The sequence below is a fragment of the Condylura cristata genome, unplaced genomic scaffold (genome assembly GCF_000260355.1).
Source record: "Condylura cristata isolate star-nosed mole 26May11 unplaced genomic scaffold, ConCri1.0 scaffold00004, whole genome shotgun sequence".
Lineage (NCBI taxonomy): Eukaryota > Metazoa > Chordata > Mammalia > Eulipotyphla > Talpidae > Condylura > Condylura cristata.
Window position 1 is genome coordinate 5,925,776 of NW_004567105.1, and position 26,364 is coordinate 5,952,139.

The 26,364-nt window shown below is 58.5% G+C and overlaps 1 protein-coding gene across 3 annotated transcripts; it reads left to right on the plus strand.

Annotated features, from left to right (window-relative positions):
* Positions 1-11,386: 11,386 nt before the first annotated feature.
* Positions 11,387-24,343, plus strand: MB (myoglobin). Of its 3 annotated transcripts, none has more exons than XM_012734808.1 (4): positions 11,387-11,495; positions 16,853-16,955; positions 21,371-21,593; positions 23,717-24,343. In XM_012734808.1, the coding sequence occupies exons 2-4, from the start codon at positions 16,861-16,863 to the stop codon at positions 23,861-23,863; spliced, it is 465 nt and encodes a 154-aa protein (XP_012590262.1). In that variant the 5' UTR covers positions 11,387-11,495; positions 16,853-16,860; the 3' UTR covers positions 23,864-24,343. The 3 variants fall into 3 exon arrangements, with proteins under 3 accessions (XP_012590262.1, XP_012590269.1, NP_001274714.1); XM_012734815.1 differs by lacking the exon at positions 11,387-11,495 and adding an exon at positions 16,279-16,298; NM_001287785.1 differs by lacking the exon at positions 11,387-11,495 and having other exon boundaries at positions 16,861-16,955; positions 23,717-23,863.
* Positions 24,344-26,364: the final 2,021 nt, after the last annotated feature.

The window sequence follows — 26,364 nt, forward strand, 5'->3', positions numbered from 1 at the left end:
TGTCCTAATAATCCTCCCACGCCCACCTCCGGGTTCTTGTCAGGATCCGGTGGCTCGTCCGGACAGAGCTTGCCATGGGTCCTGTGCCCAAAGCTATTTTCATGCACACAGGACCGGCCTTTCAGGGGAGACTGGAGTCTCTAGAGGGGATGTGAGGGCTCCCCCTCCCAGCCCCAGCTAAATACGAAGAGTCTTGTGATCGCAGGTTTGCAGGGAGAGGAATGGAGTTTTGCCCACGAAGCAGGGTGCGCATAACTGGCCAGACGGAGGCCGTGGGGGGTGGGCACTTTACCCCTCCAAGGGCAGCGGCTGCTGAGTCCCACAGCTGGGTTAGCACTGGCCGGTGTGGCCATTCTCCTCCCTCTAACGCTGCTCCCAGCCTGCTATGGGGGAATGCCAAGCCACGCATGGCGCCGGGGCCCAGCCTGGGGGCAGAGGAGCGGGCAATGTGCCTGCAAGGTGAGTTCAGTGAGCATCTTCCTGGATCGCAAGTGGCAAATGCAATTTGAAGGAGCATTAGGACAAGCAGGGGCTTCTGGGAAGGCTATTGATCTCACGCTGCTGTTTTTATCCTGCCGGTCACAACCCTTCAGTGTGCCATGAAATCAATTTAGTGGGTCTCTACTATAAAGGAAACAGCCTGGGAAGGAACGGGAAGTCTCAGAAGGCAGCTCACTGCCCACCTACCTATACGCACGCTTGTGCTCCATGGAGCTTACGCTCGTGGTCACACGTGTGCACGTGTTCTAGATGACAGAGTGAAACAGGCCACAGGGACAGACAGTGTCTGAGTGATGCTGATCTAGCTCATGGAGTCAGAGAAATCCAGAGGGGACAGGAGCTTGGAGAAATTCAGGTCCTGAGACCAGGGGCCCCATCGTGGTCTCTCTCCTCCCTCCACCCCCTCCCCAGCTCCCAGGGCACCAGCTCCTGGTTGGGTTTGGGAACAGGGAGCTCTCTGACCCCCCACATGGTCCTGTTCTTCCCCACCCCCGCTCCTGGGGGACCTTGCCAGAGTATGAGGTCAGAGGGAGGGAGCAACAAGGCCCAGGTAGAGGGATGCTCTTCACTACAACCAGGGGACTTGTCCAGAGGAGACCAGGGTTGGGTGTCAGAGAGCCAGGAGCCACGTGGGTGAGCTGGCAGGTCAGCTGGCTTCCCCAGCAGCTGATCCTCCAAGCTGGGGTGTGGGGGTGGTGGTGAGAGGGAGAATCTGGGTACCCCGAGGGCTGCATAACCCTGGCTGGGCCATCCCCACCAACTCTAATTCAACAGAATTTATATCAGGATTCTGCCAACCTCTCCAGACTTGGGGTGCTGGAAAAGATGCCCAAGAGTGTGGGGGTGCATCCAGGAAGCCTTGCAGAGGCCCCCTGAGCCTGGCTGGGGACACGGGGCCTGGGTCTGCTCCCTCCTGGGGTGCAAGTGGCTCTGGTCCCTCCCCCCTTGCCCCAAAGGGTGAGCAGTTGAGCTCTAGCTGGCCCGGGAACCCCTGGGACCTCCTCACCACAGGGAGTCTTTCACTGGGAGGACCCCCATCTGCTACACGTGGGGCCCCGAAAACCACCGAATTCCCACCCAGGTGTGTGGAAGGAGGGGTTCTCAGGGCAGAAACAAGGGTCCTCTTTCGGTGATGATCTACCTAGGATCCCCAGGATGGACTATTCTGTGACTGCGAGGTCCCTAGAGTTGAAAACCCCGGTTTATCCCCCTCCTCGACGGTCCCTTTGCATCAAGCCTCTTCCGCGCCCCCCGGGGTCTGCTTGTAGCTACAGAGGCAGCAGGCAGACGGGTCTCCGGCTCACACCCTTCTCGGGACTCTGTTAGCCCAGAGCACCCTAAAGCCCCAGCTCATGACTGCTGAGGCGGGAACGTTACACACCAGATGGAGAAGCCCTGGGCTGGGCGGACCCACTCTCCGTGCGTAAGGCAGGTGGGGCGATGGGAGGCGCATGGGGGAGGCCGAGGGGGGGCTCCCGGGACCTGGAGTCGGGCAAGTGTGGAGCCCGGTAGGCAGAGGCAGGCAGAGCCGCCGAGTGTCACGCGTCCGGCCGCCCGCGGGGCCTGGCAGGTGTGGGACGGCAGATGCTGGTTCCTGAGGCCCTGGGGCAGGGGAGGCCCAAGGCCGGGAGGCTCAGGGCTCGGCTGCTGGACACTCACACCCTCAGCGTCCCAGGTTCTAGATTCCCGTTAAGTTCCATGGGGAGAAGGACGGTGGTTGGCTGGACACCGAATGCCCAGCTGAGAACCCGCCCCAGGGCTAAGGGTGGGCAAGCGCAGGAGGCTGTGGAAGGACGAGCAGCTGGCTCCTTCCCACCTACTCTGGGCTGGGCCCCCAGAGTGGCGCCAGCTCCGGCCGGCGGCCCTGTGGCATGAGGGCCGTGGACAGGGCCTCGCTGGAGGCCGGGTCAGAGGGCTGGATTCTGGCCCAGCGGCCGCAGCGGGGCCTGCTCGGTTGTTCGCTTAGAGCAAGGGAGACTGCTTCAGCCGCACCGCCGACCTCCCGACCACGTATCCCGCCGGCCTGGGACGCCATTCTCCTCCTTCTCCCAAGTGCTGGGCCTGGGCCACCTCCGTGGCACCCCCCGTGGTTTGCACAGGAAGGCACAGCCCTGGCACCTGGCACCGAGGGCTACCAGCCATACTCAGGTGGGCACAGCCGTGTCTGCCCTGGAGCCGAGCCCACAAGGCACCCACAGGTCACGCGTGGTCACGGCAGCCGAGCCGGGCTCCCCCAGGGCTCTGTGGTGGCAGCTGGAGGCGCTTCCACCGGTCCTGTTAACTACTCCGGGAGCCCGTGGGTGAGGCCCCTGCTTTTCCAGCGAGGGAGACTCCAGCATTCACTGAGTGCCAAAGCCACAGGTTCTGCCCACACTTGGGCCCCGAGGCTGCATCCCAAGCTAAGCCCTGCAGCTGCCAAGGGTCTAGGAGTTGGGGCGGGTGTGAATCCTGGACCAGTTTCCCTGGCTCGCTCCAGAGAGGGCAGGAGTCGCCTCCTGGAGCTGGGGGCCCGGTCCCCCTCCGCCTCCCTCAGTCCAGAGCTGCCTCTGGCCTGCGCTGAGGCCCGGACAAGCGGCCGGGAGCCCGCCAGCCAGTGTGACATGGACTCCTGCAGGCGGGGCCTGTGCCCTGCCAAGGCCCAGGCCCAGAGCCAACCGGGAAAGGAAACTCCCAACCAGGACCTCACTCTCCCCCTTCTGTGCAGGAAAGGGCAGGCTCCCCGAGCCAGACAGTCTCCAGATGGTTTTGCACTAAAGACTTTCCCAGAGCATGTCGGGAACTAGGGGGATTCAGAGGGGAACAGAGCTCGGGGGTGCCATTGCTCAACAGCCCCACCAATGCCCCGCTGCTTCAGGTGTCTGGGGAAAGCTTCAGCTTGGAGACTGGGTCATGGCCTTTACATGCACCCACTTGCACACGCTTGCACGCCTGTTGCCCTGTTTGTCTCCCTCGTGCACACACCCAGGCCCTTCAACCCTCCCAGCTTTCTCCCTGGTAGACAGGGCAGCAGCCTCACCCCACGCACCGGCAGCGGCAGCGAAAGAGAGAAACCCCGCCCCCACCCCTCCGAGTGTGGGCTCAGCCTCTGATGGCCGCGGCTCCACACAGTGTGCTGGCCGGGAGCTTTGGGAAGGGCAAAAAGCTGCTGGAGTGCTGATATGCAAAAGGCACTCAACGAATATCACTGAGTGAACAAATGAGTGGATTACGTCATTAACACGCCATCAAGGCATAAGGCCTTTCTCCGTGAGCCATCACAGGGTGCTCTCGTGTGCTGCTGGGAAGAGTGGGTGGGGCCTGCAGGGAGGCCTTCCCGGAGGAGGTGGGTGAAGGCAGCTGAGCCACAGAAGGGGAGTAACGTCTTTATTTGGGGATAGACGTCACGCTTTTTTCTTTTTCTTTTTTTTGTTTAAAGATATATTTATTTATTCATACAGAACTGGGGTACAGGCCAGAGATGTGGAGGGTGAGAGGATTCATCAGAGACAGAGCAGGGAGCAGAACAGACAGATCGACGAAGTACACTGCTGAGGGGAGCAGCGGGCCAGCAGGAGAGGTCTGCCACGCCATGTGGATCTCCTCCGGGGCAGGCGGGGATCGAACTCATGCGGAAGTGGCTTAAGCTTCTTAGTGCAGTGCTTTAACCCGCTGCACCACCAGGGAGGGCCACTTTTTTCTTTTTACGATTTATTTGTGCATACAGAACTGGGGTACAGGCTAGAGGTGCGGAGGGTGAGAGGATTCACCAGACAGAGTGGGGAGCAGAACAGGCAGGTCGAGGAAGGACACTGCTGAGGGGAGCAGTGGGCGGGGCAGGAGCGGTCTCCTGCGCCATGTGGGTCAGTCCCTGGCCGGGGATCGAACTCGAGCTCCTGTGGCTGCTGATAGCGTCATAGAGCTGCGCTTTAACCTGTTGTACCACCAGGGGGCCCCTAGACGTCAAGCTTCTGCTGGCCTTCATTGAAATAAAATTCTTCAGGTGGAGGTGGGGGTGGGGGGGCACACTGGTGACACTTAAGGTACCTCAAGAGGGAAAAGGATTCCTGAGGCAACATTTTGATAGCAGGCATGGGAGTGAAAGTTCTAGAACATGGGATATGTTTCCCCCAGGATACTCCAGCTAAGTCAAAGCAGAATGGAGCCCTGGACCCTTGGGGAGAAGGCCTGATGGACACATCCTCACAGGCCATGCACCCGACAGATTACAAAGCTCTTACCTGTGGTGACCTGTGAGTGGACATTTCCTTATCCAAGAAATCACAACTCCTGCGTGAGGTGGTCAGGGCTCGAGGGCCTCAGCAGAGGACCTGGTTCCCCGGGCCGGCCAGCGGTTGGTGCATGGGCGCAGTGTCCCGTGTGGGGGCAGCTGTCATTGGTGACCTTGACCTTGTACCGGGCAACAGACCAGATGAATAACTGGACCTGCTGTCCTGGGCCCCACCGCCCATCAGCGCAAGAACCTGTTCACTAGCTCTGTGACAGGGTCGACTTCTAACACTTCAACTCAGATTTTTTAGAAAGGTGATATCTTTTAAAAAGTGGTTTCTTCGCTAGCTTTCACTGAGACCGAGAGCCCACACTCTGGGCCACGCTCTGGGCCAGGCGTATACTCAGGGACACTTTCTTCTAGTTGAAACGTCTCCAAAACCCTGGGAGGCAGACACCATTATTTTTGTTGTTTGGCAGATGGAGAAATGGAGGCTCAGAGAGGTTGAGTAGCTCGCCCAAGTGGCACAGCCCGCCGCAGTGCTGGAATTCAAACCCAGGAGTCCGGCCGCAGAGCCCACAGCACCGATTCCTGTCCCTCGTCGCCTCCTCTTGCTTGTGTTCATGGGTGTGGGCTGGGATGGGGGCAGCAGCTTGAGTGGGCCAATTTGTGGAGGGCTCATTGGAGAGGTGGAGGGAGAGACCACTCGGGCCAAGGGGCCCCAAGGCTGACCAGGAGTCAGGCCGAATGTCTCCACCACACTCAAATTGGGGTTCCCGGTCAGATCAGGGCACTCGGTGCTCCCCCCAGCGCAGAGCAGGAAATCTAAGATTCCCGGGAGACGCCAGCCCAGTGGCCACATGGCTGGAACAGCTGCTTGCATTTTGGTTTCTCTCCGCTGGCCACGGTGACTAATTTTAATGGTCCTGCTGATTCATCTGAGATGGCTGGGAACCCCCTCTCCACCCCACCCCACCCCACCCTAAACCACAACTGCAGCTACCCCTTGGGGCCTGTTGAGGACCCACGACATTCTTCAAGTTCAAAGTCATTCCTGACTTGCTCGTCCACAAACCAGCCTCTCCTTGGGCTTCACAAAACTCCCAACCTTCTAAACTGGTTGGTTGGGGGGAAGAGGGGAGGGGCGAAGAGGTGGGGGAGGTTCCTGAGTAGCCCATGTACATACTTACCTCCCTCGCCCATTTTGGAGAATGCCTTCTAGTCATCACAGACAATATGAGGGTCTCTGCTCAGTCCCTCCGCCCCCCACCCCCGGGGACCTCATCAGCAGAGATGGGACCGTCACTGGAGGATGATGCTCAAAACCGCTTTCACAAGTACCCAGAATCCACCGCGGGCTCTGTGGGATTTAAGACACCATTTGTATGAAAGTGCTGTTTCCAGCTCCTCTCTGTCATCCTTTCCTAGATGAGAAACTCCACTAGGTTAGAAATGTTTTTGTTATATCAGGCCATCACTGCAGCGGACACTGTGTTGTGTGTCCCTTGCAGGCACAATGAGGCCTTGTGCCCAAATGCCTGGAGGATGGCGCTGCCATGTGGCTGGGACCTGGCTGCAGGATCGTGATGGGGATGTGAGCATCCCTCTCAGTAGGAAGCGCTAGAACCTCTCAGTTTGATTTCTCTCTCCTGTTGTGGGCCCGCCAGATGCAGAGGGGCCGAGGAGTTGGGAGTTCTTGGGGTCAAGCCTGGATCCTTGAATCACTGTGTGGAGCGGAGCTTTCTTCCCAACTCACACTGGCCTGGGAGGTGCCGAGCTGATAAAAGCACTATGAAGAGCTAATAAACCACTGAGATTTGAGGGTTTTTGTTTTGGACAATAAAAATTTGCCATCTCAAAAGATGTCTTTTTGGCAAAAAACAAAACAAAAAACCCCCCCTGGGATGGAGGCTGGTGGGAGGCTGCTTTTGGAAAGGATATTTACTTGGCACTTTCTCTTTAAGGGTATGGACCTGAAAGACCTAATCTCCTTAATTCTTTCCAGTGGGGAAGCAGAATGAATCTGAGTACTGCCTTCCCCAAACTGGCTCAGCTGTTTAACAGGCATCTGCAGCTCTTGTGCAGGGTTTGAATCCCTTGTAGCAGGGAGCATGCGTGCTATTACTCGGCTTGGTCTGACTTTTTCCTTTTATCATTCTGTCCGATGCTTATCTGATCATTTGTTTGTACCCTGACATTTGTTACAGCAGCTAGTGTTCAGACTAGTACTCTCACTTCCGGGGGCCCCAACCCAGGGCGGGGGTGGAAGAAGTCCTTGAAATTCCTCCTCACTCACAGGGGCTTCCCTCACCCATCCCCCTCACCCACCCCTCTCACCCATCCCCTTCACCTGTCCCCCCTCACCCCTCCCCTATCTGCAGACCTGAGCCTGACTCCACTTGTATGAATTTTCAGGGTTCCCCATTGTCTTTGCAAGCTCTCTTCTCCACCTCCTCCTCTTCTCCCTCTTAAATTGGGGTGTTCCCCAGAGTCCTTCTCCCCTTCCCTTGGCATCCTCCCCAGAGCCACCCCTGCTGCTTCCTGGACCCGGCCCCCAGGCTGGCCCTCCGTCTGACCCAGTAAGTCTCCCCACGTTGCCAGACAAATCCAGGGTGTCCTGTGCTACCCCTGGGTGGAGGTGGCTGGGAGGCAAGTCTCTCAGCAGAATCCCTGAGAATTAAGTCGAGACTCGCTAATGGGAGCAGCAGGGATGTCTGCAGGGGCCCAGGCGGGCTTTTGAGAAAGAAATTACTGGCTGTGGGGAACTGTGTTTGCCTTGGATGGACTAGAGAAATTCCTCCTGTATCTGGGACCAGGTGGTTGTTCGCTTCTCCCCAGCCCCCCTAAAGTCCCCTTACAGTGGGTGCAGCCATTGCCCTTCCTGGCTGTAACTAAGACTCCAGTTTGATTGTCCTTAAAGGGAAGGAGGGAGGGCTCAGGAAAGGGGAGGCTGGGCTGGGGGTTTCAGGGTGCTGGAGGAAGGGGGGATGAGGGTGGGGTTGGGCGTGCCCAGGGGGGCTTTGGCCCCTCTTCCAGCTCCTTTCTGTCTTCTGCCAATCAGAAGTAACTGCCTCGAGCCATCTCTGTGCCCACATGGCTGCCTTGGGGAAAGTAGGGGTGTTCCTTTCTGGAGGGGGACCCCCTGCCTTTCCCAGTGGTGGGAACCTGCTGAAATTGAGGGGAAGGAGAGGGCAAGAGGGTGCTGGGGGGAAGTAGAAACTGCAAAACATGGGGGTTTCCCAACACCACCCCGGAAAGATGGGGGTGCAGTGAAGGCCTCCAGAGGCAGAGTGTCCTTCCACCGCCTGCTTGGCGGATGCCGGCCCACAGAACCCCAGATGCAACTGCCCCAAAGGAGGCTCCTCTGCCCCTTCAGCACCCCCGCACCCCCCCTGCCTCCCCCTGTGTGAAGGGTACCACTGCTCATGACCAAAATCTCCCCTTGCCCACTCTCTCCAGCCACCCCTGAAGTGCCATCCCGCTCCCCTCTACCCCTTTGCCTCCCCCTGGGCTCAGAACAGCCCCCCCCACCGCATGCCAGGACTGGGCGCCACCACAGTCGCTTAAATATCTTCCTTCCCCAAAACAGCCCCCAACATCAGGACCGCGGTCTGCTGGAGCCGGAGCCGTGTGGTCGGGCAGGGCGGGCCAGGCAGCGGCGTGTGGGGATGGTTTGGGGTGTTCTGTGTCCCGACAGGGGCCTGGGGGGCGCACTGTCATTTGCCAAAGCCAGATTAGAATCAGCTGTGCATTTCATTGGGTGTAAATTTTACATCAAAGGGGGAAAAGGCCCCCCAGTACTGAGCGCTCGGCCGCATGCTGGAGCGTGTGAGGGCGCGAAGGTGCCCCCGGTCACTCCACCACAGCGATCTGGGGGTGGGAAGGCGGAGGCTGCAGATGCCCGTCAAAGGCGCCTAACAAAATGTCAGGGGTGGACTTGAGATGGCGCGTATTCCGGGGTTCGTGCTCAGACCCTTTCAACTCTGCTGCATGTTTGAGAGTTGCCAGCAGAAAATGTTGGGAGAAAAGTCTCCAGCCTACAGACCTGCCCTATGAGCTAACATTCCTGTCTGGAACTAGCGGGTGTTTCTAGAACAAGCCCGAGCCTGGCCTCGCTGCTCTGCTTCTCTCCTGGGAGAAACTTAGCCCCTTGACTCCCATGGGCTCCACGGGGCTGCATTCTCCTCGGCTCCCTCCCTCCCGCTCCACCACGGAAACACCAAAATATTTGTACTTCTCTGCATGTGTCATGCTCTGCAACAGCCCCGTGGCAGAAATGACCAGCTTTCACCTCGTTTACATTTACCCCGTCTTCCAAATTGGTAGAACTACCAATTTTTTTCCCTCAGAATCTGGCCAGCAATAAACATCCCGTTCCCCGGTCACAGCCTCAACAAAAGGATAGTTTTGCACAGGCTTTTGGCCATGGCACATGTAGTGAGAGAAGATATTGTTGACAGTTTCTAACACAAGTGCCTAAAGGTAGCAGACACTGCTTTGCTTTACCCCTTTTGCCCTTCTGCTGGTTGGGATGATGATGTGATGGCTGGAACTCAGGCAGCCATCTTGGGTAAGGAGGTCGTGGCTCTGTGTGCAACACAGCAGAAACCAGAGAGACAGGCTGTGTGCCTACCTGGACCAGGACGTCTGGGCTTCTAGGTGGACGAGAACTAGCCTTTTGTTGAGGCCGTGATTACATGTATGTGTTTCTTACCACCATTCCTTATCCCCCTCTGGCTCTTCCCCCCTTCCTCGTAACCTCAAAGCCCCCCACTTTTTTATTCACGTCTTCTAGCTTTCATAAGTATTTTGCTTTGTTGGCTGTCTCATGTGTAAATCTACAATATTTGCCTTTGACATTCGGACTTGCTTTCCTGTATGCAAGTTCCCCGAGCCTCTCCCACGGCTGAATAATATTCCCTGTGCGGATATGCCTCATCTGTTTGATCCAGTCCCCCGCAGTGGGCACTGAGGTTTGTCCACGCCCTGGCTTTTGTAGACAGCGCTGTGATAAACACATACGGCTTAGTCGCCTGATTCACAAGATCTCTTTTTTGTATTTCTGTGCCACCGTGGTCATTTCTCTTTCCTTTCTATTGATTGTTTCCTCACTTCTTTTTAAAAAGATTTATTTATTTATGCATACAGAACTGGGGTACAGACCAGAGGTTAGAGGGGTGAGAGGATTCACCAGAGACAAAGTAGGGGGCAGAAACAGGCAGATGCACTGAAATCCACTGCTGAGGGGAGCAGTAGGCGGGACAGGAGGAGTCTGCCGCGCCCTGTGGGTCAGCTCCCTGGCTGGGGATCGAACTCGTGCTGCAGTGGCTGTGGCTGTGGCTGTGGACAGCTTCATAGTGCTGCGCTTTAACCCTTTGCGCCACCAGGGAGGGCCACCACCATTTTATTTTTAAGACATCTTCTCAGTTTGTCTTATCACCTTCTGCTACCTTCCTTTTACACCACACAACCTGCTGTGCCCCTCAACCTCCACAGGGCCCAGCACAGAGCCTGGCGCCCAGTGAAATTGAGCTGTTACTTCTAAGTCCCTAGGTCCTGGCTCTGGCACCTCTCCTGGACCTCTCCGGAGGTCCCCCCTCCCCCAGCACCCCAACCCACACTGTCCCCTGCAGCCCTTGGTTTTTTTCCCTCACAGTGTGTCCTTCGGAGATGGACAGGATGTTAGGAGATGCTTCAGGCTGTTCCCTCATACTTCAAAATCCACCCAGATTATCTCTGCCAACGGGTTTTCTCAGGATAGACCTCGGGGGCTTTCCTGCTCTCCCATCCTTTGCTCAAATCTCTATTGTGTTTGACTTTGAGTCCCTCAGGAGCAAAGACCATGGATTACTCATTTTTTAAGTTTGGCAAACCATCCCTTGCGAGGAATATAGAGACAGAAACAGACCTTGCGGGAGGGTGAGAGGGTGCGCAAGGGACCCAGCCACCGACGGCGGCGCTTCTCCTGGCTGCCACTAGATGGCAGCAGGGCCCCCACTCAGCCTCCCTGAAGGGCCACCCCCTCTTTTTACTTCCACAGAGTCAAGACCCTGGAGGACTCTGTTCAATAAAACACACATTCAAAGAACGGTTAACCTGGTTCCTCGCAAAGTGCCGTCAGGAAGATGTGGGAGGGGAAGGGGATGTGGCTCCACAGTTAGGCCAGACTGCCCAGGTTCCAAATTCGTGCCTGACATTCCCTGGCTGTGTGACCTTGGGCAAGTTCCTTAACCTTTCTGCGCCTCCGGATTCTCGTGTGTCAAGTAGAGCTTTCACTTAAAAGTGTCTAAGGCAAAGGGCTTCTGGGGGGAGCTGTCACCCTGAAATGCTGTATATTCCTGCTTTTGAGTGAATAGCTTTTTCACTTCTGCTTTGAGGAGGTCAAAGTGGGGAGCTGCACCCCAAAACAGAGAGCGATGAGATAGCCCCGAGGGGAAAGAGGTGCGGTAGGGGGCAGACCCCGAGGGGCCGCTGTCTCTGCCAGAACGGCCAGGAAGGGCGGAAGGGGAGGCAGGGGCTTCAGGGGTGGGGCTGGGTGAGGGTCAGGGAGGAAGCTGGCCTGTGCAGGCCGCACCTGCCAGTGGGACATCAGGATCCCTGTGTCCTGCCAGTCCTCCTCCAATAAGCCCCCCTGGCCTCCAGGGGGAGGAGGAGCTTTGCCCTGTAAACTGTATTTTTAGTTCCTTGTGCCTCTCCCCAGCTGCTATAAGACACCTCTCCCTGCCCCCACCCCACTGCTTGCTTGGCTGAGGTTCCTGGAGGACAGCTGGGGAGAAGGGGAGCTGTGGTCAGTACGGCGCTGCTAGGGGGCTCCGGGGAGGGGGCCGGCCGGGGTCTGGCCCAGGCTGGGGGCCACCGCCCGGGAGCGATCGGCTGGTCCGGCCAGCGCCAGCCCCAGCTCTGCCGGAGTCTGCCTGGCGCGGGTCCCGGGGGTGGACTCTGCCAGGAAAGAGTGAGCCAAGCGGGGCAGAGGGAGGCGCTGGCAGGCTGGCCTCCAAAGGGGTGGCTCTCAGAGGAGCAGGAAGGGGGGGTCAAGGTCGAGGGGACCTTGACTTTGAAGAGCCGAACTGTCTCCTTCTTGCCGGCTTGGGACCCCGGGGGTCTTCCACTGTCACCGTCCAGTGCTGGAGGGAGCTGCTGGCTGCCTGGAGGTGACAGATCTCCTGGCCAGCCTGGGCAGCAGCCGGCGGGGGCTCAGCCTGGGCGGGGGGTGCTGCCGGAGCCCCCCGCCAGGCGCTTTGTGTGTGGAGTCCAGAGAGGTGATCGTCGGCGGGGACTTGCGGCAGGACTGGGCCTCTGGGTCAGAGACTCGAGGTCCTTGCTAGGGGCAGTGTTCAGTGAAAGTCCTGCAACGCTGGGTGTGGACCGAGAAACTTAGGTGGGTCTGAGACTCGCCTGTGGGAGACACTTGCTGGCCCCCAGCTCCCAGGGGGCCCCGGGCCCAGCACATGCGGTGGCAGGACAGGGGTGTGTTCTGGTCCCAGCATGGAGGCGCTTCCAGCCTTCGGGGAGGGAGCTCAGGGACTTGGCGTACTGGAGCAGACGCCAGGGGACGAGCCGTGGGGAGAGGCCTGCACCCGGCGGGCACCTACAGCGCCCACCAGCGTCCACTGAGTCCCTTCGTTTCCAGACTCTGCGACCCGAGACTGCTAGACTAGATTGCTTTCTTTGTCTGCAGCTCTCTCTGATTCTGGAACCTAGAACCCAGCTTTCTGGAGTGGTGGGCACTGAAGACATTGGCGCTCTAGAATTTCAATCCTGGGGCCTCAAGTTTCCAGATATGGAAGATTTGAGGGTGATGCTACAAGTCTCAGGCTTTCACGTTCAAAGGATTCTGTGACGTGAAGGGGACAGGAGGAGCAGGCAGATATGACTTGGCGGCAGCCTGCTTTGCCCCAATGGGTGTGAAATTCCTTGGACACAGACACGTGTGTGTGTGTGTGTGTGTGTGGTGTGCCTGTAAGCGTGTGCACACACCTGCATGACTGTGTGTGCGAGAGAGAGTAAGCAGGGGAGGCTGAGAGGAGGCTGCAGTTTTGCACACGAAGCAGCCCTCTGTCCTGTGCTGCACCCCCCGCAACTCTGCCCTGGCCACTTGAAGGCTGTCTCGGGGATAATTATAGCCCCCAAACAAAGCTGGCGACTCCAGGTAGCCATAGTAACGGCTAGGTGAGCTGCTCTGTTGTAGAGATTTAAGTACAAACAGATGTGGGTTCTTGCCTATTAGCTTAAATGGTAAAACTTAAAAGCCTCATCAGCTTCAAAGCCACAGTTTCGGGGAGCATGCCAGCTGACGGGGCGCCCGCCAAGGGGCCACAGCTTTGTGTTAAACGCTTTCGCATCAGACAGGAGTCGATGAGATTTTAAAGACAGAGGCCGTTCTCAAACCGCGGGGCCAGAGGCTGCAGAATTGCTGTGGTCTCGGGGGCTGGCCCGGGCTGGGTCTCCCCCCGTCTTTGCTGCCTTCAGCCTTTCCCTGGCGCCCCCAGAGCGGTCAGCTTTCCTGGGCAGGTGCAGGCCAGCAAGGGATGGAAAATGGCATTGCCCAGGGCTAAGGATTTCAGTCAGAGCCCGTGAGGCTCTTTCTGGGTGCCAGCCAGGTGCCCCGGTGGCCGGCCCAGCGTGGGGCGGCACAGGCAGCTGTCCACCAGCCTTGTCCTCAGCGGTCACCAGAGACGGCGGCCGCAGCTGCCGAGGCCTGAGCTCTGAGCACACCCTCCCGGAGCGGCCTCTTCTGACTGGGACGTTGGCGCAAACCGACCTCCGTGGCAGGCAGTGAACAAAAGAATGAATGAGCGAAGAAGTGGGCAAATGGAGGATGAATGGACAGGCGGCCGCTGAAAACCCCCCCAGGACACTGTAGAGTGAGGCGGCACTGCTGTGTCTATGTTGTTGAATTTTTTCAAAAAAGATTTATTAATTTATGCATATAAGAATTAGGGTGTAGGTTAGGGGGTAAGAGGATTTACCAGAGACAGAGTGGGGCGCAGAACAGGCCGATCTACTGAATCATGCTGCTGAGGGAGCAGCGGGGAGGCAGGAGAGGCCTGCTGCGCCCTGTGGGTCCCTCCCTGGAGGGGGTCAAACTCGTGCTGCAGTGGCTGCCGACAGCTTCACAGTGCTGCGACTTCACCCCTTGCGCCCCCAGGGAGGGCCCGACTGCCATGTCTTAAGGGTGCGGTTTACCTCTGGTCAACCGGCGTCCCCCAGCCCCCCGCCGACACGCCGAGACCCTCCTCTCCTGGCCGGGCCCCTGCCGCCCCCGCTCTGGGCTGTCCCGGCTTCGTTATCTGTCCCCTGCTCCATTCTTCCTATTCTGCACACATGCCTGTAACCATCTAGAATCTGTCTTCCTCCGGACTTGTTCCACTCACAATCCTTCTAGTTCCATCCGTGATGTGGCGAATGGCAAGACTTCATCTTTCTGTAGCTGAGTACAGACACAGACCACCTCTGGGCCCTCCACTTGTTCCATACCTGGCTGTTTTCCACAGTGCTGCAGGGATGTAGGCCCGCACGCATCTCCTCGATTGGCGTTTTACAGTCTCGGGTCGATACCTAGGTGAGGGCTAGCTGGATGGAATGGGAGATCCAGTTTTGGTCTCTTGAGAAACCGCCATAGTTGTCCACAGCGGCTGGCCCAGCTCCATCTTCCCAAGCACGGGGGTGGCGCCTTTTTCTCCACATCCTCGCCAGCCCTTGTTGTTGGGTCCTCTTGATCTGTGCCACCCTCACAGGCGTCAGGTGTACAACTGTGGCTTTGATTGGCATTTCCCTGATAAGGGGTGCCGGATGTTTTTGCATGCGCCTGCTGGCCATCTGTATGTCTTCCTTGGAGGAGTGTCTCTTCAGATCTCTCGCCCATGTTTTGATTATTTTTATTGTTGTTGAGTTGGATGAGTTCTCTACAACCCTTGGCTGCCAGCCCTCATGGGATGTATGACGTGCCAGTCTTCATTCCATTCGGTACCATGTCTTTGTACCTTTTTTTTTTTTAGATTTATTTATTTATGCATACAAGAACTGGGGTATAGACTGGGGGTGTGAGAGGACGCACCAGAGACAGAGTAGGGGGCAGAACAAGCAGATTGACTGAAATACACTGCTGAGGGGAGAAGCAGGAGAGAGAAGAGAGGTCTGCTGAGCCATGTGTGTCAGCTCCCTGGCTGGGGATCGAACTCGTGCTGCAGTGGCTGCAGACAGCTTCATAGAGCAGTGCTTTAACCTGTTGCGCCACCAGGAAGGGCCCCATCTCTTTGCATCTTAATGAGAGTTTCTTTTGCTGTGCAAAATCTGTATTTTGATGTAGTCCCACCTGTGACACATTTTCTATTCATTTTGCTAGTGCACCTCTCAGCTGACAGCCGCCTGGCTCTGGAAGCTCCTTGGCCTGGCATCTGGGTGATGCCACCTCTGGGTGACTGCTGCCATCAGATGCTCTCCCCCTGAGCTCTACCCCTCAAGGGTGACATCTGGAACATGACGTTAGGAAGGGCACCTGGCAGGCGGCCCCTGTGTCTCCGACCCTTTGGCCACTAGGAATCAGCTGTCTGAATAAATAGGACTCCCTGTAAAGGCGCGAAGGAGATCATAGTGGTGGCTCGTGGTAACCCTTGCAAGGGTAGAGAGTGTTCTAGACTCAGGGTTGCATTGGGAGGCTTTAGCTTGAGGTTCTTACCCAGGAATAGCCATGAAACCGAGCCCCTGTGACTACATTTCCTATCACCTGACTAATTTCTGTCAAACTGATTACATTTTTAAAAGGGGATATGATTGGTGCAGCTGGTAGACAGCACTGTCAGCTGTTGTCTCGGGCTAGTTACTGGGGCCAGTGGAATCAGCAATGATTGGCAGCAGGTGGGAGAGAGAACATGCTGGAAGCTTGGGTGCATGGGTGACGGATGGGTGGAGGGATGGAAAGATGGATGGGTGTGAGGAAGGAAAGATGGATGGATGTGTGGGGATGGATGGACAATGGGTTACTGTAAAATATGGCCACTAACCCTCTAATTCCTTCCTTGCAAAGCGATCCATCTTTTTACTCAACAAACATTCAGTTCAGACTTGAGGCCATGCACCATGTGAGGTCCGAAAGATACACAGATGAATAATACAAAGTCCCTGCCCATGTGAAAATCAAAGCAAGATGCTCGGAGCATGGACTCAGGGGCCTGATTTCCTGGGTTCAAGTCCCAAGTCTCCATCCATTGACTGTTTGTGTGTGTGGCAAGATTTCCTCACTCCCCCCCCCATGGGGTCATGTCCATGTCTGGCACGTAAGGCCATTAGGTGATTAAGCTAGTCACTGGGTATAAGTGCTTGGGAATGGGCTTGGCGCCCAGCGGAGTCTCTGAGTATTGGCCATTAGAGTAATGGAGGAGTCGGCTTGGAAACAAAGAAATATAATCTGACGGGGTAAACAATACAACAGGCCTATGTGCAAACACATGGAAGGAGGAAGCAATTCTTGGTTCAGAGCACACTCCACAGGCAGGAGTCTTCTTGGTAGAGCGGGAACATTCAGATTTTCCTGGGTTGGTCCGGCTCGAAGCAGAAACCCATGCAGCTCCTTCCCGACACTTCTGGCTGAGTGAGGGGCCTTCTGGCAACCTGGGCAGAAAGTGGTTGACCAGGGGCCCGAGTCCACCAAGAGGAACCTTAGCTTGTAGACAGCTGGGGCGAGGCCCGGGAGACCCCCCAGGAGGTCGCCTGCAACCCAGACTCAGAAAGATGACAGCCCTCTTGGGATGACTGACAGCACAGAGAGTTGGGTTTCAGGCTGCTGGGGCTGGCCTGGGTGGTGCCCTTTCTGTTAGCTTCTGACAGTCCAGACAGTGGCCCAACCTCCTCCCGACTCTTGCCACACACACAACCACCCCCACCCTGTGGCCTGAGTTGTCCTACCTCCCCACAATGGCACCTGCCCCAAAATAGCTTCCATGTGAGGGCTAGAGAAAGGAAAAGATTAGACCCCTGCATGAAAGGGGGGGTGCGGGCAAGGGAGAGACTGAACAAGCAGTCAGGTGACCGAGAGTCAAGGATCCGGAGGGTATAAAGCTCCTGCAAGACCAGGCAGCCTCACACCCCAGCTGTCAGAGCCGGGATACCCAGTCGGTCCACACTCGCTCTCTTTGTCTTCTTCAGACTTCGCCATGGGGCTCAGCGATGGGGAATGGCAGTTGGTGCTGAACATCTGGGGGAAGGTGGAAGCTGACATCCCGGGCCATGGACAGGAGGTCCTCATCAGGTAAAAGGAGGGGATCCCATTATTCTAACACCTGCTTCCCAAAGATGAAGGGGATTCACCTGCATGGTAGAATGTTTGCTGCCAGGGTTGACCAGTTGGCTGTGTTAGTTGAGTTCCTTAAAAGGTCCATTTGTGAAAGCTTTTGCTTTTAGATGTCAGAGACTGGAGTCAGGAAAGGGGGAGATCCACCTTTGGCCTATGCCAGCAACTGGGGGAGCTGAGTAATCGACCCTCGATACAGAGAGGAATCTTCGCATGTAGACAGAGTTAGCAAGAGCCCTGAGCTATATCCCACCCCTGGTCCCAATCTTAAAAGCCCAGAGGGGGAAAGGATGCTCCCAGAGTCCCAAGTGTGTAAAAACCTATAAAGTGTCAAGGCTGAGACATGGCCTTCACGGTGGAACTGGTCGCTTTAGACCTCGTTTTGCCACTGAGGAGCTGCGTGACCTTAGGGAAGGTACACAACCTCTCTGAGCCTTGATTTCCTCACTGATACAGTGGAGAAACTCCTGATGTCTACATCATAGAGCATCCATGAGCTCTAGAAGTTGTTAGTAACTGTTCTAGACGCAGCTCATCCAGACAGGGACCTTTAAATTACGGTCATTAGAAAAGAGAAGCGGAGGCCCCCTGGTGTAACCTGTGATGTTGAATATGTTTTTGACTTTGATTGCTCAGAATGGCCTTGCCTTCTATACAGAGTTCTGGAATAAATCAAAGAAAACAAAAGTCTGAGCCGTGTAAACAGAGAATGGCATAGGATCTTCAAATAGCTGCTCTTCCTCCCATTGCTGTCCACCCCAGGGGGCGGTGGGCTCACCCCTTCCCTGGGCCCCTTCTCTCTTGCTCTAGGCCAGCCCAGTCAAAAGCCCCACGGGGTGTCAATCAGTCTCTCAGCGCCCAGGAGGAAGGGGCCGGTGTAGCCAGGAGTGCGTGCTTGTCCTTGGTCCTTTCACTGACAGATGAATTTCTCCTTCCTTCTGAGCCAGAAAGGGCTTCCTCTCCCAGCTAGCTAGCTGCCCTTTCTGTCTCCCTCAGGCTTCACCCATGTCTGGGGCAACTGGCCAGTTGCTGCGCCCCGGTGGCCGATGCCGGACTAGCATGCGGATTGTCAAGCTCTCCGCTGCCTAGCTGGCATCTTGGGGATGCGACTTTCAGTTCCTGCCAGGGCTGCAACAAGTCCTGTTTGAGTGGGCAAAGAGCTCATGCAAACTGCCACCAACTCCTTGGCCCCAGGTTGCTGTGTGACTTGGCTGAGCCAATGCCTCCTCCCCGGACCCCATTTCCCTACCTCCGGTCTGGCCTGGTCTCGGGAGCTCATGCCCTGGCATTCTCTGCGCTCATGGTCCACCCCTGCTTTTAGGGAACTGGGGAGCCAGCTTGCAGAGCCAGAGCCTGTCAAGGTCATCTGGGGGCCGCCAGCTCTGAGATAGTGACTTGGATGTCTCAAAGGAGAGTCGAGATATTGTGTCATCCGGGGAGACATTTCCTCTCTTCTCAGGTGGACCAGGAGGCCCGCCAGGGGCCAGCCGCCAGGGACGAGGGGGAAGGCTCCTGGAAGCCCAGAGAGTGCGGTGTCCTGCCACGTCTCGGTGGCCTGCACACAGAGACCACGCCTTCTACCTCTGCCCTCTCGGTGGCTGGACGGGCAGGGGCGGCCGGGAGAGGACACACTAGTCCTCTGAGCTGCAAATCCGCCGGGAGCGGGCGTCTTGGTCGGCCTCGGAAGTTGAATCTGGGCTTTCTCTAACTGACCTTCTCCCACTCCTCTGATTATGAGAGGCAAATTCTGTCCAGCTGAGCGTGGTGGAGCCTGAGGGATGGGGTTAGGGCTCAAAAGCCAGAAGGTCAAGTGGGAGACTGTGGGAGCAGGAGTGGGGGTCGGGAGGCAGGGGCTGCCGAGGGGCTCCCGCCTCCTGCTTTTCCTTCTCTTGCCAAGACTTTTCTGCTTTATTTATTTTTGCACTTGAACAAAGGATTTGGAGGCCATGAAAGCTTTGCAGCTCGCTGCTGGAGGCCAGAGTATCTCATGTTACAGGGAGAATCGAGGCCGTGAGGCAGCCCGGCACTGGCTCTACAGATGGAGCCTTAATCTCAGGTGTCACTGGTGGTGACAGCGAGGGTGACGGTGACAGCAGAGACGAGCAGGCCCGGGGCAAGTGGGAGAAGAGCGTGCGTGCCCCCCACAGGCACCGACTCATGTAAGCCTCACCAAGCCCGGTGAGGTAGATGTTAGGATCCCCACATGTACCAGCCATGTGACGTGACTTGCCCAGAGTCACGCAGCTGGCACTCACGTCCAGGCCGCCTGATCCAGCTCACCTGCTCCAGACCCCATGCTGTGCTGCTGGCCCCTCCCGCACCCCAATTCTTCTCCCCAAGGAAGAGCCAGCCCACACTGCTTCTTTTGTTCTAGAGCAGAGGGCTGGGAAGGGCTAGAAGCTTGAGTTCTGTGGGGGTGTCTGGCTGGGTCCCAGGCATTAGCAGGAGTGGGCCCCCTTTCTCTCTGACTTCCTGCAGACCTGGGATGAGCCAGGCAGATAGAGGATGAAAGCCCAAAGCAAGTGAGGGTTTCTGGGACCCTGTGAGGCCAGGCGCTCATTTTCTGGGTTGCTGTGGACCTCTGTTGGGTCAATCAGGCAGGGCTTCCGTGGCTGTCCCCAAGAGGGGCCGCCTGGTCCGGCAGGCATGATTTTCCTGCCTTGTTTAAAGCTGTTTAGAGGCTGACCTGCTGTACAGGGACGGTTAGGGCATAGTTGAGGACCAAGGTCAAGCCTTGAAATTTGGAGGCTGGGAAATGCACTGAGTCAACCCTTTTGGTTCACAGAAGCATGAGCCAAGACTCAGAGAGGTTCAGTGACTTATTCAATATCACACAGCAGGTTGGAGACAGATCTGGAGCCAGAAGTCACCTTCATTCCCTCTCAGGCTCTCATTCTTTCTCTCAGACATCTGGGACTCCCCCAAATGCCTGAGGTGCCTGGCTGCTCTGGGCCTGGGTCAGTGATCCGATGTCGGGCCTCTGCCCGGGGGGTGACAGGTCTCACGTCTGTCAGGCAGGAGTTCAAGGATCATTGTCAGCAGATAATAATAGTCAGGAGCTCAGGGTCCCTTAGGTGGAAGGTGCCAGAGATGAGCTGTCAATGACGCACGAGGCTTGGCCGGGCCCCAGGGTGAGGGGGTGATGCCCAGCACAGCTGTGGACAGCCCTGGCATCCTGGGGAAGAGGAGGGGTGCGTGGTGCGTGCTTGAGTGTGTGCCCACGTGTGCATGCGTATGAGTCAGGGCGTGTCTGTGGCGAGGGTTGGGAATCACACAGCCAGCAGCTGAAGCCATCAGCCAGGAGCAGGAAAAACCAGTGCAGACAGGTGACTGCAGCAGACATTTCAGGGTGCAACCCAAGGGAGGCAGCGCGAGCTGGGGGACCCTCCCACACGAGCTCGGGTCTGCTCTCCCGCCCACAGCTACGTGGCCCTGAGCTGCCCCCCACCTCTGGACACCCTCTTGCCCAAGAAAGACAAGGGGGAGCCACCTCGCCACCCGGGTGCAACTCTCTAACCAACACCACCTTTCACAGGGAGAAGGGCTGAGGTCTGACACGGGAGGTGGCCGCTCGGCGTCACGGGCTGGGGCTCTCTGGCCAGCCCCTGGTGCCTGGCTGGCTCGCCTGGTCTCTGCTCCCCCACGGCCCCTCGCCAGCTGTACCTCCTGGCGCCCGAGAGGTGCAGGAAGCGGGCCTGGGGGCTGCCAGGCGGGAATGGCTCTGGTGGGTGGTAGTGAGTCTCCGTGGCAGGACGCGTTTAAGCCGCCAGAGGATGATCCCCGGCAAGAAGCCACACAGAAGGGCGCTGGCCGACACACGCCACCACTGAGTCCCTCGGACCTGATTTCAGTGTGCTCTGCACCGCAGCCCCGCCAGACGGGGCCGGGACTGGGCGTCCTGGGCCTCTGTCCCCTTGCAGGCAGGGGTGATACGGCCCAGAGGGAAGCAGTGGGTGCCAGGGTCCCCGGCTCTCTCGCCCCCGCCTCCCCCTGCTGGTTTGTCCTCCATCCCCAGACAACGGAGAAAACCCCAGAGAGCCAGGGTGCAATGAAAGCAGAGATGGCTTCCAGCCTGCTCTCAGCAGCCGTGTGGAGGATGGAGACCTTGATGCCCGAGATAAAACTAATAGCAGGAGTTCGCGCCAGGCAGACTGTCGGTGTCCTGCAGCCCTCGGCTCACCCTTCACTCAGTCCTCCCGCCCCCCTAGTGAGCCTGGATACTCCCATGCCCCGGGTGAGGACGCTAGGCACAGAGAGGTCAAGTGAGTTGCCTGAGGCCACACAGCTGGGCAGCCCGGGCGTGACCTCTCGTCGCTGCCTCTAGGCCTGCTGGGCATGTCCACGTCTGACGCCAGGCCTGTCTGTGCCCACAGGCTCTTCAAGAACCACCCTGAGACCCTGGAGAAGTTTGACAAGTTCAAGAGCCTGAAGTCAGAGGGCGAGATGAAGGCCTCCGAGGACCTGAAGAAGCACGGCGCCACCGTGCTCACCGCCCTGGGCGGCATCCTCAAGAAGAAGGGGCAGCACGCGGCGGAGCTGCAGCCCCTGGCACAGTCCCACGCCAACAAGCACAAGATCCCCGTCAAGTACCTGGAGGTGCGGGGCAGAGCGGCGGGGGCTGGGGGCCAGGGCCCTGGGGGGTCGGGGAGGCGGGGGGCCCAGGCCGGGGTGGCAGGGTTTAGTTACAAGAACTCACGTGTCTGCCCGGGGAGCTGGGAGCTGTAGCCCACTGTCACCCAGTGGGCAGCCACCAGAGGAGAAGGTGCTGTGTCTGCCCCAGCCGGCCCCTGTCACCCTCACTGAGACCTGGACACGGCTCAGAGAGGTTAAGCCACTTCCCCAAGGTCACACTGCTCATGAGCCTGGACGCACCGTCAGCTCTCTGGAGCCCCGGCTCTGAGTCTCTGGGTCCCATGTCTCTCATCGCCAGCCACGCTCCCTCTTGAGCCTCCCCTCCTTGCACCCCCAAACCACCCTCTGCCTGCCCACCCCACTCAGGACCCCAGACACACGGAGCCGGCCCCGCCGCTGGGGTCTGGGCCTCCTCTCACCTCCCAGCCCAGCTCACAAACCGCGTCCTCCTCCTGGCCCAGGCCCAGGGGGCAGCCTGCCCCCTCCGCCTGCCCTCCCCACCCACGAGGCCCTTTATCCTGGGCTGCCCGGCCTGAGCCCGCAGGCTGTGCTGTGCTGACAGTGACCTGTGGGCTGGGCCGGGAGCCCCTCCAGGGCGGAACCCGGCTGTCTTCCAGGCCTGCGCCCCTGGGAGTGTGCGGGGCTCACCTGTCCAGCAGGAGGTCAGCCCTTCCCCAGGGATAAAGGGAGAGGCTTAGGGGAACATGCAGCCAGTGACACCCCCCGCTGGCAGAGGCCCCGCCACCCCAACAAGCTCCACTCACTGCCCATGGCTCAGACAGCCCAGTCCGTCCTCCCCCGAGAGCTGCTCCTTCTGGCCCAGAGTGCGGGCGGGGCCTGCAGCGGGCAGAGGCACCAGGGTCCGTGGCCCGCTGCCCACCCCAGAGTTTACTGGCTATCGATGGCGCTGCCTTAGATTCAGGGAAGGCTGAGTCTGGGGTTCCCGATGGGGTGTCCTAGGTCCCTGGGGTCCAGGTGAGGTCACAGGGGGGGGGGTCTGGGCAGAGCTGGGCCTGGAACTTGGGTCTCCTAAGGCTGCTCCTTGGCATCCCGTACCCCACTTTGCTTTTTGAGTCATAAAGAGAAAGGTGGAGGTCTCCATCCCATCGAGCCCAGAGGTAGACACTCGCAGGCTGTCCTGCTTCTTAGCTGAAAGGTCCCCACTGGGCATTGATGCGTGTTCTTTTGGGGGCTCCCTCTTTTCCTGTTCTCCCCAGGGCTTTCTGTCACTGGCGCCTCAGGCTCCTGAGAAAATGGCAAAACATGATGACAGTACAGTTACTACGTCTGTCTGGCTCTGACAGGCCTCTGTCCCCTGGGGGTGAGCCCCAGCTCTGCTGGCCGCTTGCTGCGTGACCCCAGCCTGGCCACTTCCTGCCTGGGACTCTAAAACAACACCATGAGGCCTGCAGGCCAGGGGCTGTGATGGGATCAATCCTGATTAACGGCTGAAAAAGCACAGGGCATTTATGTCTGTGAGATCTCCGGCCCCGAGCTGCCGCGACTCCTGCTGGCCTGGTTTTCTGGGTGATGAAGTTGTGGGTGTGAACAGTAGGGCCAATAGAAAACGTTAAGTTCGGGGTGAACGGGAGGCCGGTCCCATGGAAAAGGGGCAGTTCTTAGTCCCCGTCTCCCCACCCCATCCTATTTAAAGCAGTAGCATAACCAAGTCGTTAAATGCACGTAGAAGTTTCTTTCCACATCTCTCTGATTGCAATCTGCTAGGTAAAGTCAGGGCCAGCAGGTCCCTCCCTTTCCACCTCTCCAAGGGCTGCACCCCGAGTCCTGTACCCCGAGCTCTGGCCCGGCAGCCTCTGCATCCTTGCTCTGAGCAGGAGCCGATCAGGCCGGGGGGTGAGCAGCCGCCTGCCTCGTGGCCAGCGCATACAGCTTAGCCTTTCCTCAGCCGTCCCAAGACAGGCCTCAGTTTCCCCATCTGTTCCTGTCTCAGGGCATCACGGGGGCCAAGGATTCCTCCATGGAGACCACCCAGGGTGCCCCGGTGAATGCCCTGGCATAGGAGAGGCCAAGCCTGGGTCAGCCCGGCTCCGCTTGTCCAACCGGCGCCCGTCCTCCCTCCCCTGCAGTTCATCTCTGAGGCCATCATCCAGGTGCTGCAGAGCAAGCATTCCGGGGACTTCGGCGCCGACACCAAGGAGGCCATGAAGAAAGCCCTGGAGCTGTTCCGGAACGACATGGCCGCCAAGTACAAGGAGCTGGGGTTCCAGGGCTGAGCCCTGTCCCCCACCCCGCCTCTGCCCGCCCGGCCGGGAGGGCGGGCCCGAATGTCCTGTAGCTGAGTAGCGTGTGCTTCTGAGTGTCGGTTTGATTGTGAGCGGTGGGTGGGTGGGAGCGGGAGGGTGAGGGGCAGGGGTGCCCTGGGGACTCGCCCCGAGGGACCTGCCCCCCGGAGGGCGTCTCCCCGAGAACCCAGAGGCTGGCCCTTCGCCCACTGGCCTGCCGTTGGGGTCATGCCTGATGCATAATCCTCCCACCCCAATCTGACCAGTTCCTTCCAGCCTCTGACCTCCATCTTTGCCCTCACTCAACCCTAATCCAAGCCTTAAGCTAAGCCCCCACCATGCCACCTGATCAGCCCGGGCCCCTGAAGACGGCAGGTGTACCTTTGCTGCCAGAGGCGGGCGGGGCGGGGCAGCCACACCTGTGCCTTGTCAGGTAACCGAGTGACTCACCTGGTTTTAATAAAAAACCCTGCAACATCTGTCTCCGCCTGGTGATTTTCGCCCCTAAAACAGGTGTAGCCCCATACCCGGGGCCCCGCTGGGCGGGCAGTGACCCCTGGGGAGAGGAGGGGCAGGAGCGGGGGGGGCAGGCACCCTCAGGCCCCTCTCAGCGGCAGGGACAGTGCCCGGCTCGGAGAGGAGGGGACCAGCGCAGAGCCCAGGCCTCGGTGATATGGGGCTGCTGGCGCCAGGAACCTGGGGCTGAGGCCACAGACTCAGGGGAGAAGGTCCCGGTGGTGGCCATTTAAGCAACAGGCCCGGAACACCTGCTCGTAAGTGACGGGGCCGGGCAGCGACCACAGCGGAGTCTGCTAGGGGGCCAGCCGGTGGCAATACTGACCTCCGGCCACAGAGCAGGGACAGACTCGGGAGCCACCGACCCCGGCCAGGAGACACAACTAAGCATACAGACGCCGAGCACGTGGGCAGAGCGTCAGGACTGCTGCAGCGCACAGCCGGGGTGGGGCTGGGGGCTGCCGCAAAGGCGCTGGCCCCTGGGTGTGTCCTGGGCCCTGCCCTCCCCGGCCTTGAATAAGCCAAGGCTCAGGGGCCGCTCCAAGTCCTGCTCCCATTAATGTCCAGGGCTCCCAGCACCAGGGGCTAGTGGCCCTGCCTGAGTGTCTGGCCACGGCCCGGCCAACCTCACCAAGGCTCACAGCCCCAACAGGCCCCCGTCAGACCATACTGCTGGGGTGGGGGCCGGGGGGGACCCTCTGTGTGTCCCCAGCAGGTGCCTTGGCTCCTGAGGCTTCTCCCCGTCCTCCCTGGGGCTGGGGCTGGTTCCGAGGGGCTTCCACGAGCCGCGTCCTGGGGTCTGTGCGGGTGGGGGAGGGGGTGCTGTCAGGTGTCCCAGCAGCGGCGCCGGGAGCCACACCCACCTGGCCGCCAGTCACTGTCCCCATCAGACACTGGAGGAAACGCTGAGACTGTTCAAGACTCTTTCTTCTCGGGGCCACTCTCTCCCCGGGTTCCCGGCCTCGTACGCTGTCCTCTGGGACGCGGGGCAGAGTTTTTGTAACAGGTACAGGTGTCATGGACTCCGCCCCCACTCCAGACACTGGAACTCCAAATCCCATCAGTACCGAGGAGAAGCACGCGGGGACGTGAGGGCGGAGCTGAGCAGCCAGGTTGGGATAAAACGGGACACGTGGGCTCTGGGGGTCTCCTGGCCTGGTGGTTCGCGGCTGATCATTTTGGCTCTCGATAGGTTTCCAGCTGCCGGTGGAGTCCAAGTCAGCAGAACTGGTGGGACATCCTAGGTAACCTGTGTCTCTCTCCCTCTTTCCCTGGGTTATTCCTTTACCTTTCTCCTTATAAATAAATCCATTATGGAACCTTTTTGAGTGTGTCCATAATACGATGGATTCGGAAGCGCACTGGTGAGGACCCACAGACGGGCAACCCCATTCACATTGGGGTGCCCTGGAACATTTTCTGTCTCGAGCTGTTACCTCCTCCGTGGCCCTGCTGGGCCTGGGCAGGCTGCCTGGGTGATTGTCTGGGTCGGGCGCTGCGCACAGGGGCCCTGCGGAGGGCTGATGAGGGCTGGGCCCTGCCAGTGGGGTGCCATTCCCCAACTCCCACAGGGCGCGCCCTGAGCTAGCAGGTACCCCAGCGGGGAAGAACCACCCCAGGGGCCACCTGAAGCACGTGTTTCTCTTTCAGCTCTCCTCCTTTTGACAATTCAGAAAAACGGTTTCCCAGCCTCAGGATTTCCAAATCTTTCGCCCTTCCTGTGCGTTCTTGGTGGTTTGCCCTGGGCCTACGTCTGAATCAGCAAATCTGCAAGAGACTGTTGGATAGCATGAGCCCAGCTCAGGGAGCCAGAGGACCTCCATGTGGCTGCGCCAGGCTCTGTACCAGGAAGGACAGTTAGAAACTCCTTTACCAGAAGTCCTGCAAAACTAATTTCACAACCTCTATCTATGCTATCTGTAGAGGCCACCGGAGGGCGGGCGAGGCACACAGGGTACTGGCAGTCGGAACTTCCC